The 13,602-nt window shown below is 40.6% G+C and overlaps 1 protein-coding gene across 2 annotated transcripts in view; it reads right to left on the bottom strand.

The window, feature by feature from the left end:
* The window catches only part of LOC122662058 (uncharacterized protein slr1919), a 161,087-nt gene that overhangs the window by 135,907 nt on the left and 11,578 nt on the right, over window positions 1-13,602 (bottom strand). For both annotated transcript variants that reach the window (XM_043857616.1, XM_043857615.1), the window contains exons 2-3: window positions 8,890-9,019; window positions 8,351-8,594 (exon numbers count right to left, since the gene is read on the bottom strand). In XM_043857616.1, the coding sequence (XP_043713551.1) occupies window positions 8,351-8,594; window positions 8,890-9,019 (374 nt within the window). The remainder of the gene's footprint in view (window positions 1-8,350; window positions 8,595-8,889; window positions 9,020-13,602) is intronic.

Here is a 13,602-nt window from a genome sequence, read left to right as displayed (position 1 = left end):
CCTTTTTGTTTATAAACACTTTTGTATACAGAGTATATTGTAGATATGTCTTTTGGTTTTGAGTTACTGTGTGGGATTGCCTTGTAACTCAACTTCACTCTTATATATATATAACTGTTTTATCATTAGATTTCTTTATTATTGCCTCTATCTCTAATAATTCCGCTACGTTTAAATTCTGTATATTGTAATAATTGTTGTAAATAGGGTATTGTACTTGCGATCCTGGTGGATTGGTTGGATGTCAGAGACATCCAGTCACACTTGGCCCTTATGAACAGGGCCGGGGTGTGACAGAGTTGGGAGGCAGTTTGTAAGAGCGCACCAAGCACAGAAGCTATGCTGAGGGATGTGTCCTTTAAACCAGGCAATCTTGTGCCATGTAGCAATAGGGCCCCTGGATCTTATGAGGTTCTAAGCAGATTTGGAGCTGAATATGCATGAGAAAGTGGGAGCCCAAGTAGTCAAGTCTCCCGAACCAGTAGGTCTTCTAACAATAGAAGGGAGAGCATTCCAAATGGCTGCAAGCTGAGGGGAAGGATGGGGAATCCAGCCATCAAAGAGGATGATGTCCGCAACCAAGGAGAGTCTATGGAGGCCAGCCCTGTATATAAGTCTTGAGCTCACTATATGAATGCCCATTGGGTGTTAATGCTCTAACCATAGTCTAGAAGTAGTGCCGTCATCAATCTTGGTGGTAATTGCCCCAAAGGCTAGGGGTCTGAGTTTGAGAATGTTCTTCCAGACCCAAGAGGAGTCAGGCGAGCAAGATACAGTCCAAATAGAGTCTCTCCGAAGAATCCCCGAATATATCCCATCCACCCAAATACTCTTGTGTTTAGAAGCAATAAGCTTGAGAATTCCGACCTTATTGACTTCTTTGATTCTTTGTAACCCAAGACCTCCTTCCTTTCTAGGGAGACAAACCGAGGCCCAGCTAGTAGGGCGGAGGAATCTAGAGGACTCCGCACCTTTCCAAAGGAAGCTACTCATAATGGATTCAAGGCCCTTGATGAGGGATTGGGGAAGAGCAAAGATGCCAGACCAGTAGAGATAGGATGACTGCATGACCGAGCGGATCAACTCTAAGCGCCCAGCATATGAAAGAAGTTTCCCTTTTCAAAGCTGGAGCATTTTGCGAAGAAGCTCAAGAATAGGGAAGCAATGATGAACAGAAAGCCTGGCTGAAATAAGGGGTAATCCCAAGTATTTTACTGGAAGCTGCCCTAGAGGGATACCTGATTTCTCATGAAGAAGAGCTTTGACCTGCTCCGGGATATTAGCCAAAAAGAGAAGGGATTTAAAAAAAAGACTCCTACTTTGTATAGGAAAACTTAATCAATTACAACTCTCAAATAAAGCTTAAAACTAAATTGCTAGAACAAATATAACTTCCAAATTTAATCTAAAAAACAAAGACTAACCTCATGCTATTAGGAAACTGAAAAGAAATAAAATAAAGCTCTAAACAGCTCCATGAATCTTGGTATCAAGTTTCGATACATATCAAGATTGGCCATGTCGCTATGATACAACCGATACATTAAAAAATTGGTGTAGAACAGATATGGTACCGATATGATACTGATACAGTATCAATACAAACCGATACACTCGACAAACAGGCTGCCAAAGCCTAAAAATTCCAATTTTTTGAAAGAAAACTTCTTCCTACTTTATGTTTTTTGCCAAAATCTATGTGGATCCCATCTAAGCTCAAAAAAGACCTAAATGGGGTTGATTAAACAAGAAAAATTGGCATTAAAGCTCATCAAAGTGGAAATCGAACAAATTTGATTTTTCGCTTGAATCTTTGTTTTTCTTGCTTGTTTTTGCCAAGTATCACAATAAAACTACAGAAAAGACCTAGATTTGGATTATCTTGAATGATTTATGATATATATTATATAATAATGTATGTTGCTGAGGACTTACTATTAATAGTTACATACTGCTACATATCGAGATGGGTTTAGCGGGGTTATTTTGAGGATTTTATCCCATCTTGTCTCTTGTGTACCCTATTCTTATACAGATTAATGAAAGGGGGAGTTCAATCTAATCGGTTGTTCTCCCCAAAGGATTACAGCCTCCTCTCTTCTTCTCCATCTTCTCCATTAAATCTGATTTTATTTACATGGTATCAGAGCTAGGATCTTAGGAATCGATTCTACATCCTAGGACCTACTCGATTACTCTCAGATTGATCAAGACAGTGTTGCAGTTTTGAAGGCTTCAGGTTTGCAGGTTTTCGTGACCACAGTTTGATGGGGTTGCAGCACCCTATGCTGCGTTTTGGTGGAGTTTGCTGAGACTGGTTCATGATTATATAAAAGAACCTAGTCTCGATTTTATGGTGGTTGCTTGATATCGATTCATGGTTTTGGGAAGAGATTATTCTTCGATTTCTGTTCCTCTTTTTTGGTGGTTTGAAGGTTATTTGTAAGGTTCTCCCTGAATCGATTTTTGCAGGACATTGAGTTTTGTATCGATTTTTTCTCTGATTTTTCAGTGGCTGTTGGCGATCGTGTTTGCTTGCTGGTTCATCACTTTTGCTCTTGTTTATTAGTTGCTTGTGAATTTCTGCCTCGGTTTGCTTGGCCGAGATGGGCGACCCAACTGAAGACTCCAAAGGTGTTATCTCTGAGGTTGTTTCGGGCTCTTCAAGTCTATTATAGAAAAGAGATTGGAAGGGGTGAGTAATTTCCAGCAATGGAAGAAAATTGTGTGGGTTGTTTTGACTGGTCGTGGCCAACAGAAACATCTTACGAAAGCCAAACCAGAGGATGATGAAGCGTGGGAAATTGTAGATGCACACATTCTGGGCAGATGTTGAACAGTATGGATTCATAGATTGTTGACTTAGTGACTCACATAGATACTGTGAAGGAGTTATGGGATTACTTACATGTTTTGTATTCTGGACAGAATAATTTATCCCGTATATATGAGCTGTCATAGGAATTTTATCGTGTTGATAGGAACGGGCGTCCGTTGACCCAATATTTTGCTGATTATAAACGCATGTTTGAAGAATTAAATGTGTTGCTGCCCATTAGTTCGGATGTGAAATAGATGCAAGATCAACGTGAACAACTTGCGGTCATGGGATTTTTGGGAGGACTGGGCCAGGAATATGACTCAGTACGCTCTACTATTCTTGGAGGTGATAAAGTTGCCTCACTTGCAGAAACTTTTTCTTGTGTTCTTCGTGCTTCTCGTGATAGTTCCCATGAACCAGCAGCTACTCATGGTGAGAGCTCTGCCCTTGTTGCTTCTAGTCAAGGAAGGGGTAATGGTGGACGTAATGGGGGCCATGGTGGTGGTACAGCCGTACAGCTGGCCGTGGAGGTGGAAGAGGCAGTGGTAGGGCCAATGTAGTGAAAATTCTGGTTCTGTGAAGACTTGTAATCACTGTGGTCGGCCAGGACACATCCAACGCTTTTGTTGGAAACTTCATGGGAAGCCACCACACCAGCAGTATGCTAATTTAGTAGCTAGTACCAAGTCTCCAGCTACACCTTCTGAGGGTAAGGTGGTGAGATTGTCTGATGAGGATTATGCTCGGTTCACACAGTTTCAGATTTCTCAGCCCTCTACATCTTCCTCCACAGCTTCTTTTGCCCAGACAGGTAATGCCACTGCATGTTTCCCCACTTCTCGTCCCTGGATCATTGATTCAAGTGCCTCTGATCATATGTTTGGTGTGTCATGTAATTTTTCTTCCTTTCGATCTTCAGAGTCTAGTGTTACATTGGCTGATGGTTACCTTGCCAAAGTCACCGGCACGGGTACGATCAACCCAACTAAGTCCTTATCCTTGTCTTTTGTTCTCCATTTACCGGATTTCACTTGTAATCTGCTTTCTGCTAGTAAAATTACTAAAGCCTACAATTGTTCAGTGACCTTTTATCCTGATTCCTATGTTTTTCAGGATCTTATGACGAAGAAGATGCTTGGTAGGGGACGTGAGCAAGGGGGGTTGTATCATCTTGAAGACTCTCCTTCAGCTGCTTATTCTAGTGTTTTGTCTTCACACCAGGTTCATTGTCGGCTGGGCATCCGTCTTTACAGAGTCTACAAAATTTGGATCCTCGTTTTAGTTCCCTTTCTAGTTTAGAGTGTGAGTCATGTCAATTTGGAAAGCTCCACTGTGTGAGCTATTCCCCTAGAGTCAATAAACGGTTTGCGTACCCTTTTTCTTTAGTGCATTCTGATGTATGGGGGCCTTGCCCTATTACTTCTAAGATGGGATTTAAATTTTTTGTTACTTTTGTCAATGACTATTCTAGAGTCACCTGGATTAATTTAATGAAAAGTCGTTCTGAGTTGTTTACCATTTTCCGTGCCTTTGTTACTGAAATTCAAGGACTCAGTTTAATAAGAATATTCATATTTTGCGCAGTAATAATGCCCTTGAATATTTTTCTGCTCCCTTTAATTCTTTTATGGCTGACCGTGGTATGTTGCACCAGCCTTCTTGTTCAAACAGACCCCAACAAAATGTTACGGCTGAACAGAAGAATAGACATTTAATGGAAGTGACCCGTTCAATTCTTTTTTAGATGAAAGTACCAAAAAAAATTTGGGCTGATACTGTTTTGACTACCTATATTCTTATAAATCATATGCCAACTTCTGTGTTACAAGGTGGAATTCCTCATTCTCTTTTATTTCCTACTGAACCTCTCTTTGTTCTACCACCCAAGATTTTTGGGTGTGTTTGCTTTATTCGTGATCATCATCTAAGTCTGTCCAAATTAGATCCCTGGGTGGTTAAATGTATTTTCTTAGGTTATTCACACACTCAAAAAGGTTATCGGTGTTATTCATCAGTTCTTCGAAAGTACTTTGTCTCTGCTGATGTTAACTTTTTTGAGTCCACTGCTTATGATGATACACCTTTTGTTTCCTCAGAGTTGGATGAGGATCTTCCTTTATATGTGGTGCAACGTACTCTTTCCCAGGTTCAACCGGCTGCTGCTCCGTCTCCACCCCCTCCTCCTCCGCCTCCTCCTATTCGGCCAGCCCGTCCTCCTGTTCGGTTCACATTTGTTCAGCATCTTTGTGATGATACAGCACCCCGGTCTCTACTGATCCTCCAACTTCAACTTCGCCAGCGGATCCTACTCCTCAGTTAAGTATTTCTTCTTCTGATCTTGATATTCCCATTGCTCTTCGTAAGGGTGTTCGTAATTGTACGCAACATCCTTTGTCTCATTTTGTTTCTTATACAGGCTTATCTGCTAACTTTTCTGCTTGTCTCTCTACTGTTGAGTCTTATCCTACCCCTAAGTTTGTTTCAGAGGCATTATCCCACTCTGGCTGGAGAACAGCTATGGAGGAGGAATTGGCTGCATTGGCTGACAATCATACTTGGTAATTGGTACCGTTACCTGCTAGCAAGAAGGTTGTTGATCGTCGGTGGGTATTTGTGGTTAAGGCGAACCCTGATGGCTCCTTGGCTCGTTTTAAGACCCGCTTGGTTGCCAAGGGTTATACACAGGTTTATGGGATTGATTATCTTGACACATTTTCACCTGTCGCTAAGCTTGCATCTGTCCGTCTTTTGATAGCTCTTGTCGCGTCCCATCATTGGCCTCTTTTTCAGTTGGACGTGAAGAATGTTTTTCTTTATGGTGATCTCCATGAGGAAGTCTATATGGAGCAACCTCCTGGGTTTGTTGCTCAGGGGGAGTCTGGTTTAGTGTGCAAGCTTAAGAAGTCGTTGTATGGTTTGAAACAAACTCCCAGGGCCTGGTTTGAGAGATTTTCGGATGTTGTTCTAGAGTTTCGGATGACTTGGTGTGGCAGTGATCATTTGGTATTCTACCGGCAGCAAGGCCGGAAGGATATTTTTGGTGGTATATGTAGATGATATAGTCATCACTGGTAATGACGTTGAAGGCATTAAGCAACTGAAGATACATTTGTAGTGTAAATTTCAGACCAAGGATCTTGGTAAGTTGAAGTACTTTCTTGGAGTTAAGGTAGCTCAGTCTAGCAAAGGTATTTCTCTCTCCCAGAGGAAATATGTTCCTGACCTGCTTTCCGAAATAGGTATGTTTGGGTCTAAACCTTTGAATACTCCAATGAACTCAAATTTGAAGTTGACAGCTAATAGTGGTGATCCTCTAGATGATCCGGAAAAATATAGAAGACTTGTTGGAAAATTAAATTATCTCACTGCGACTCGACCGGATATTGCTTTTCCGGTTAGTGTAGTAAGTCAGTTTCTGTCCTCTCCTAGGACGTCACATTGGGATGTTGTGATTCGGATTCTGAGATACCTCAAGAAAGCTGCAGGTCGTGGTCTACTCTACACTGATCATGGTCATGGACGTGTTAAGGGGTTTTGTGATGCTGATTGGGCTGGTTCCCCTATGGATAGAAGGTCTACTACTGGGTATTGTGTCTTTGTGGGGGGAAATTTGGTGTCCTGGAAGAGCAAGAAACAGCCAGTAGTAGCAAGATCTAGTGCAAAGGCAGAGTACCGGGCTATGGCACAGGTTATTTACGAGCTGATGTGGATGAAGTAGTTGTTGACCGAGTTGAAATTTGCGAAGGAGTTACCTATACAGCTGTGGTGTGATAATCAAGTTGCTATCCATATAGCTTCCAATCCTATGTTTCATGAGAGGACGAAGCATATAGAGGTTGACTGTCATTTTGTTCGAGAGAAACTACAAGAAGGTTTTATTGCCCCACAACATGTTTGTACAAGAGAGCAACTTGCTGATATTTTTACTAAGTCTTTGGGAAGTGTGAGGATTGATTATATTTGTAACAAGCCGGGCATGATTAACATCTATGCTCCAGCTTGAGGGGGAGTGTTAGATATCGAGATTTGGCATCTCGGTAGGGCGCAATACCGAGATGGGTTTAGTGGGGTTATTTTGGGGATTTTATCCCATCTTGTCTCTTGTGTACCCTATTCTTATATAGATTAATGAAAGGGGGACTTCAATCTAATCGGTTGTTCTCCCCAAAGGATTACAGCCTCCTCTCTTCTTCTCCATCTTCTCCATTAAATCTGATTTTATTTACACATACTAATTCATGTTTTTTAATATCTTACTGAGTTACTTGTAGACTAGTAGACTAGTAGTATGATGAATGTGTATACCTTGATGTATATTATTTAATACTTAATAGTATGCTTGTACTTACAAATTGCTTACTTGGTTTGGCCTTTAGGGGTTACTTTAGGCTAATACCCTAAAGGCATATAGATTTTTCTTTTTTAAATTTTCTTGCTTCTAATTACTCATTAGTAGGTTTGATATTCCACTTGCCAATGAAGATTTAAATCACATAAATGCTGAGAAGGCAAAGAAAACCTGGCATTCGTTCGATATCATTGTTTATTGCTTATTTATGGTCCATGATGCTTAAAAACAGCCTTTTGCATGTATCGTAATTCGTAAGCATTTTCATATGTATCAAAGCATATCTAGTGTCTCATAGCCTCTCTCCGAGACATCTCTTAAAAACCAGCTTTCCGATACGTTGCCCAATACTGATACTTGACACCTACCATGAATTAGCATCAACCCTTCTTTTTTCTCCAAATGCTTCCAACAAGTGGAAGAACAGGGGATTTTAATCCTCTCCAATTCCTAAAGTTGTGCAGTGTGGCAGTGCTAGGTGGAGATGTCGACACCTGGCAGGTCGAACATCCAACAGTCCGAGCTCAACATAAGTCAATGAGCTCGGACCATTGGATGTCTGAACTGCCACGTGTCGACATCTCCACCCAGCACTGTCGCACTGCACAGCTTTAGGGAATTGGAGAGGATTATTTTTCAAGAACAGGGGTCTGCTGCATCCCATAGTTCATTCTTTCACATGCAAGAACCATTCCATCCAGGATCTACTCTCTTTCAATGATTTATCCCTGAATCCACAGAAATTGAAAGATCGAATCTCTATGACCAACCATATAAACAAGCAGCAGGGCAAAATCCACTACTTCCCTTTGTGAAGCCAAAGTCCTTTTGAGTTTTAACAAATCATTCCCACTTTCTACTCTAGGAAAGGTTTCCAGTTCCAGGCAATATTATTGTAACTTGGTATTATTATGATTCAAACTTCAAGGATTATATGGAACAAATGATGTGGTCTATCTCATTAGGATTAAGAACCAAAAAACAAATTAACTTGTATTGATCACTAGAATTCAACAACCCACATAGCAAGCTATCTATTCACTTTTAGTGATTGCAGAGCCAATATATATGAGAAATATGGAAGGAAGCCATAGTTTGAGTTTGTACCATTGCCAACAGAAAGAAATATATCATTAAACAGGATACATAAGAAACAAGATTGATGTGGACAAAATTGATACCTTAACGGCACGCTTGCGTATGTCTTTAAGGAAAAAATGCCACATGCTTAACTTCACCACATGGAATGAAATATACGCTGCTCGGTACAAGGCCAAGAATGGACCAAAACGAAGGTAAGCTGAAAGACCAGAGCTGTAAGCTCCAACTGCATGTCCAAATTCATTCTCTAGTGATTCTTTCCTCAATTTTGCATACTCAGCTGATGGCCTTTCACCATGGATGCTGGTGAAACCAGTTGAAAAACTGGCAAAAAGCTAAAAGCCTTAGTGTAACAGAAACAAATAAGCCAAAGCCATTGACAGGAAAAATTACAAGTTCATAACAGTCTGAAAAGAAAATACAAAAACAAGGTCCCATATAGCAGTGTTACCCAGACATGGCAAAGAATCCACTTCCGGCATTATCATTGGCCCACATAAAGCGTGGGACAGAGGCACAGCTTATAATTTGATAGCCATAAGCAGAAATAGTAAACAAGTTCCTATGAGATCTTCATTGATCAAAAAGATAGCTTTGTCATAGGAAGATATTCACTTACTGTTTTCTTTGAGCCAAGTGAGATGGAAGCCAATCAAAACCTCTTCTATATTTAAATCTGATATATTCTTCATCTCCCATGGAAAGATAGTGGCGAATTGTGATTCCAAAGGTAGTGCCATTTTGCAGAGCTGCAAAAGGAGTGAAATTTTAAATTAAGTAATAGTGAATAGAAATTGGATAAGTATGATAGAATATATGAAGAATTATATTTCTCCACATAACATTACTAGAAAATATATTATATAGAACATATTTACTGCTCTCGCTCTCGTCACAGGCAGTGAAATCGGTGATACCAGGGGGTTCGGTGAACATCTCGTTCTCAGCTCTCTCGCCCTCTCGCTCGCACCTCTGGAAGAGAAAGCAGTAAGTCTTCCGCGTAGCACAGAGAGAATCGATTCTCCTCGGAGCATCTCCAACGGTCGGATTTTCTTTTCCTTGGTTTTTTTTGGTTTTTTTTTTTTTTGCTAGGATGGTCGGATTTTCTTCGCTTTTGGGTCCGATCTTTCAATATTTTGTGGAGGGGCTTGTGTCCTAGCTCTGCTGCTGAACATAGCTACAACTGATTCTCAGGCCTGCTTCAGCCTGTTGGAAGGCACTCTCCTGGGTTTCGGGAGGTGCTGGTACTATCGGAATTCGGAAGCCACGGTCCCTTGCTCTGCTGCTGTTTTTTTTTTCAGAAGCATACCAGGTTTGTTTTGCAGGTTTGTTTAACCTGAGCGGTGGTTTTTTTAGTGAAAACCCCTCTTTAATCTCCCCCCTTCTCTGATCTTCTCCATCTCTCCAACCTTGTTTCTCTATCCCCATCTCGGACTTTCACCCTTCTCCTTCTCTACTGCCTCCATCATAACCGTAGGTAAAAAATAGAGAAAACAAGAGTACAAAGGTGGGATTTCTGTACTTGCCGTCCCACCCTGTAACCAACATCGATTCTCTTCACCCACCCCTCACTCCTCAGCAACAAACCCTGATCCCTGATCCCCAACATGCACCATTCTCTTCCCACGAGTTACCTATACCCGTCCCTGATTTATCTATACCCATCCCCGATTAACGAGCGGCACTAGGGCACTAGAGTCAAGGACCAGAACCAGAACCCGAACCTGCTATTTCAGCCCCTGCCGCTCCCCTCTTCCCAGTCCTACCTCTGCAGTTCAACTAGCGGCACTAGGGCCCAGGACCAGAACCTGCTACTCCAGCCCAACACACAGTGTTCAGTCACAGAATCGGAGAAAACGGGCATTCAGTGGAGAGGCATTTGTTGGTTCGTGTAGAACTGTTGCCATGGGGTTGATCGAGGCCCTTTCCTGTGTTCCATCTTCAAGCGTTCATCGCCGTGGTTGGGGATCGATGATCTCCAGTCTGTAAGGGGCATCTCTATCCTTTCCTTTATGCTACCAGCTCTATTTTCATGATTTTTGTTTGCTATATTCTGCCAATATTTTCTTTCTTGCTATGTATTTTGATTGCAATTTGGCGAAGTGAGATTTAGACAGAGAAGGTTTTTCAAATAGAGATATAATGTTCTCTGTTAGTTTGCGGTTTCAGCTATTTGATGTTTCATCCTTCTGCATATTTAATGTTTGGAAACCCATTGTCCGAAGCCGAAGTATTATTGTCCCATGTTCAAGCTGACTCTCTGTTCTTGTTAGATTTTTTTTTTTTTTTCATTAGATTACATACAATTTCTTTGCTACATATTTGTTGGTTCATCTATTTGATTTCCTTAAGTTTGATTTCCATTATTCATATTCAAGCTGATTCTCTGTTTTTGTTTTACTGCCTTTTATTTTAAAACCTCTCCATAATATATCTATCTATATGTTATATACTCTTATTTTTAACAATGCTTTGGTGCGTCAGGTAGGCAGCCAGTACTGTATTATTTACAGCCAATCCTCTTTTGCATGGATCCTTTCTCGAATGTTTTATCAGAATTTGAAATTTATGTCAGCTACTGTACAACCGTATGATACGGCATCCCCTGTAAGCGATACGCCGCATTGGAGCCTGTATGCGGTAACTAGTAGTAAAGGGCTCTCGTACCATGGTCATGTGCGGGCCAAGAGGCTTTCCCATAATCTTAGAATTAGATTAGCATCTTGGAACATTGGTTCCTTAACAGATAAAAGCTTTGAATTGATTGATGTGATGAGGAGAAGAAGGATTAATATCGCATGTATTCAAGAGACTAGATGGAAGGGCCAGAAAGCCAAGGAGTTAGACGACTTTAAACTGTGATGTAGGGAGATCAAAGTAACAAAAGTGGAGTGGGCATTGTGGTGGATGGAAATCTAAAGAATGATGTTGTGGATGTTAAAAAACTTGGAGACGGATTATTTCCATCAAACTGGTGTTAGAGAAAGAGGTAGTCAACATTATCAGCGCTTACGCACTCCAAGCAGGATTGGACGAAAGTAGTAAGTTACCATTATGGGAACACTTCGATGGATTAGTGCAAGATATTAGTCAAGGAGAAAAGAGTAATTTGGGAGGTGATCTGAATGGTCATGTAGGGAGAGATCGTAGAGGCTATGAAAGTGAGCATGGAGGTTATGGATTTGGTGAGAGGAAAGAGGAGGGTATCTCAGTTTTGAATTTTGTGGATGCTTATGATCTGTCCATTGTAAACACCTACTTTGAAAAGAGAGAGGAGCATTTAGTCACCTATTGAAGTAGACATCATAATAGCCAAATAGATTTCTTCCCAACTAGAAGGACTGACAAATTGTTTTGTAAGGACTGTAAAGTTATCCCAGGAGATAGCCTAACCACTCAACATAGACTGGTGATCTTTTGTGTCTTCTCTTGCAGGACAGTAAGATAGGCGAGCCTTTTTGCCCTAAGGTACGGTAGTGGAACTTGAAAGTAGAATCCTTGAAGTCATTTACTGATAAGGTGGTCAAACAAGGAAAGTGGGACTTGGAGGGAGATACTAATTTGATGTGGAACAGATGTCTACATGTATAAAGAAGGTAGCTAAAGAGGTCCTAGGGGAATCATAAGGAGAACATCATTCTCCTAGGGAGACTTGGTGGTGGGATGATGAGGTCCAAGCCACCATCAAGACAAAGAAAGCTAGTTCAAAGACATGGCAAAGGACTAAAGATGTTGAAGATCTAAAAAGATATAAATCTGCTAGAAATGAAGCTAAGAAAGCAGTGGGGAATGCAAGGGTGAAGAAATATGATGATCTCTATAATAATCTGAACACCAAGGAAGGGGAAAAAGCCATCTATAAGATAGCTAGATTGAGGGAAAGGATGAGTACAAACTTCACCCATGTTAGATGCAATAAAAGTGATGATGGTAGAGTCCTAGTAAGGGATGAGGACATTGAGGAGGGGTGGGATCGATACTTCTACAGCCTACTTAATGAAACCAATTCGAGTTATAGCAAACCAGGAGAAGGAACTACACATCAGGTAACCTGTCTGAGGTATATACGTTAAACTAGGGTTTCTAAAGTAAAAGAAGCACTAAAAAGGATGAAAACAGCCAAGGCTCCTGGTCTAGATGGGATCCCGATAGAAGTGTGGAAGAGCTTAGGAAACTTTGGCTTATTTTGGTTAATGAAGTTGTTTAATAAGTTTATGTGCACTGAGAGAATCCAAGATGAATGGAGGAGAAGCTTTGTGGTCCCGATTTAAAAAAATAAAGGCGATATCCAAAGTTGCAACAGCTATAGAAGCATAAAACTAATGAGTCATACTATGAAATTATGGGCGAGGGTTATTGAAAAAAAACTGAGAAAAGAGATCACTATTTCTAAGAACCAATTTGGTTTTATGCCGAGAAGATCCACAACAAAAGCTATCTATCTACTTAGGAGCATGGTTCAAAATCTCGCAATATATCGCCGATATTTCGGTATATTTCAAATATCTCCACACCACCGAGAGGAGATGACCATACAAAATGAAAAAAGTCCAAATTTCGGTATATTTCGTGAAATTTCGATATATTACGTAAACAATGTGTATTTAACTATTAATACATCAAGGTCCGACTGTATACTGTCAATCAAGGGTGCAAACCCAAAACAACACTTTGAGTTCAATTTTTTGCAATATGAAGGTTTAAATGTGTTTATTTAGCTTAAATAAGGGTGTACATAAAGTATCAGGCCTTAATATGGCCAAAAACCCACCGAGATGGACTGCCGAAATATGGCAGAAAAAATACCATATTTCAGCGAAATTTAGGTACATTTCGGATATTTCGGAAATCTTGACCTGCTCGAAATGGCGAGACGAGAGGAGATTTTAAACTATGCTTAGGAGACTCATGGAAAGATTTGGAGAGAGCAAAAAGGATCTTCGCATGGCCTTTATTGATCTGAAGAAAGCTTATGACAGAGTTCCCAGGGATTTAATCTAGCAAGCGTTGAAGATGAGAAATGTTTCAAGTAAATATGTGGAGTTAATTAAAGATATGTATGATGGTATGGTGACTAGTGTTAACTCTGTAAGGGGTCAAGGTAGTGAATTCCCAATTAGAGTTGGGTTACACCAAGGATCAGCCTTGAGCCCTTAACTGTTTGCGCTTATCATGGATGAGTTAACCAGAGGCATCCAAGGTAAAGTTCCTTGGTGCATGCTTTTTGCTGATGATATTGTTTTGGTGGATGAGACAAAGGCTAGAATTAATACCAAACTGGAGCTATGGAGATCAACCTTGGAATCAAAAGGTTTTAAGATAAGCAAAACGA

The sequence above is a fragment of the Telopea speciosissima genome, chromosome 5 (genome assembly GCF_018873765.1).
Source record: "Telopea speciosissima isolate NSW1024214 ecotype Mountain lineage chromosome 5, Tspe_v1, whole genome shotgun sequence".
Classification (NCBI taxonomy): domain Eukaryota; kingdom Viridiplantae; phylum Streptophyta; class Magnoliopsida; order Proteales; family Proteaceae; genus Telopea; species Telopea speciosissima.
Note: the sequence above shows the minus strand (reverse complement) of the source record. Positions and strands in the feature narration are given on the sequence as shown.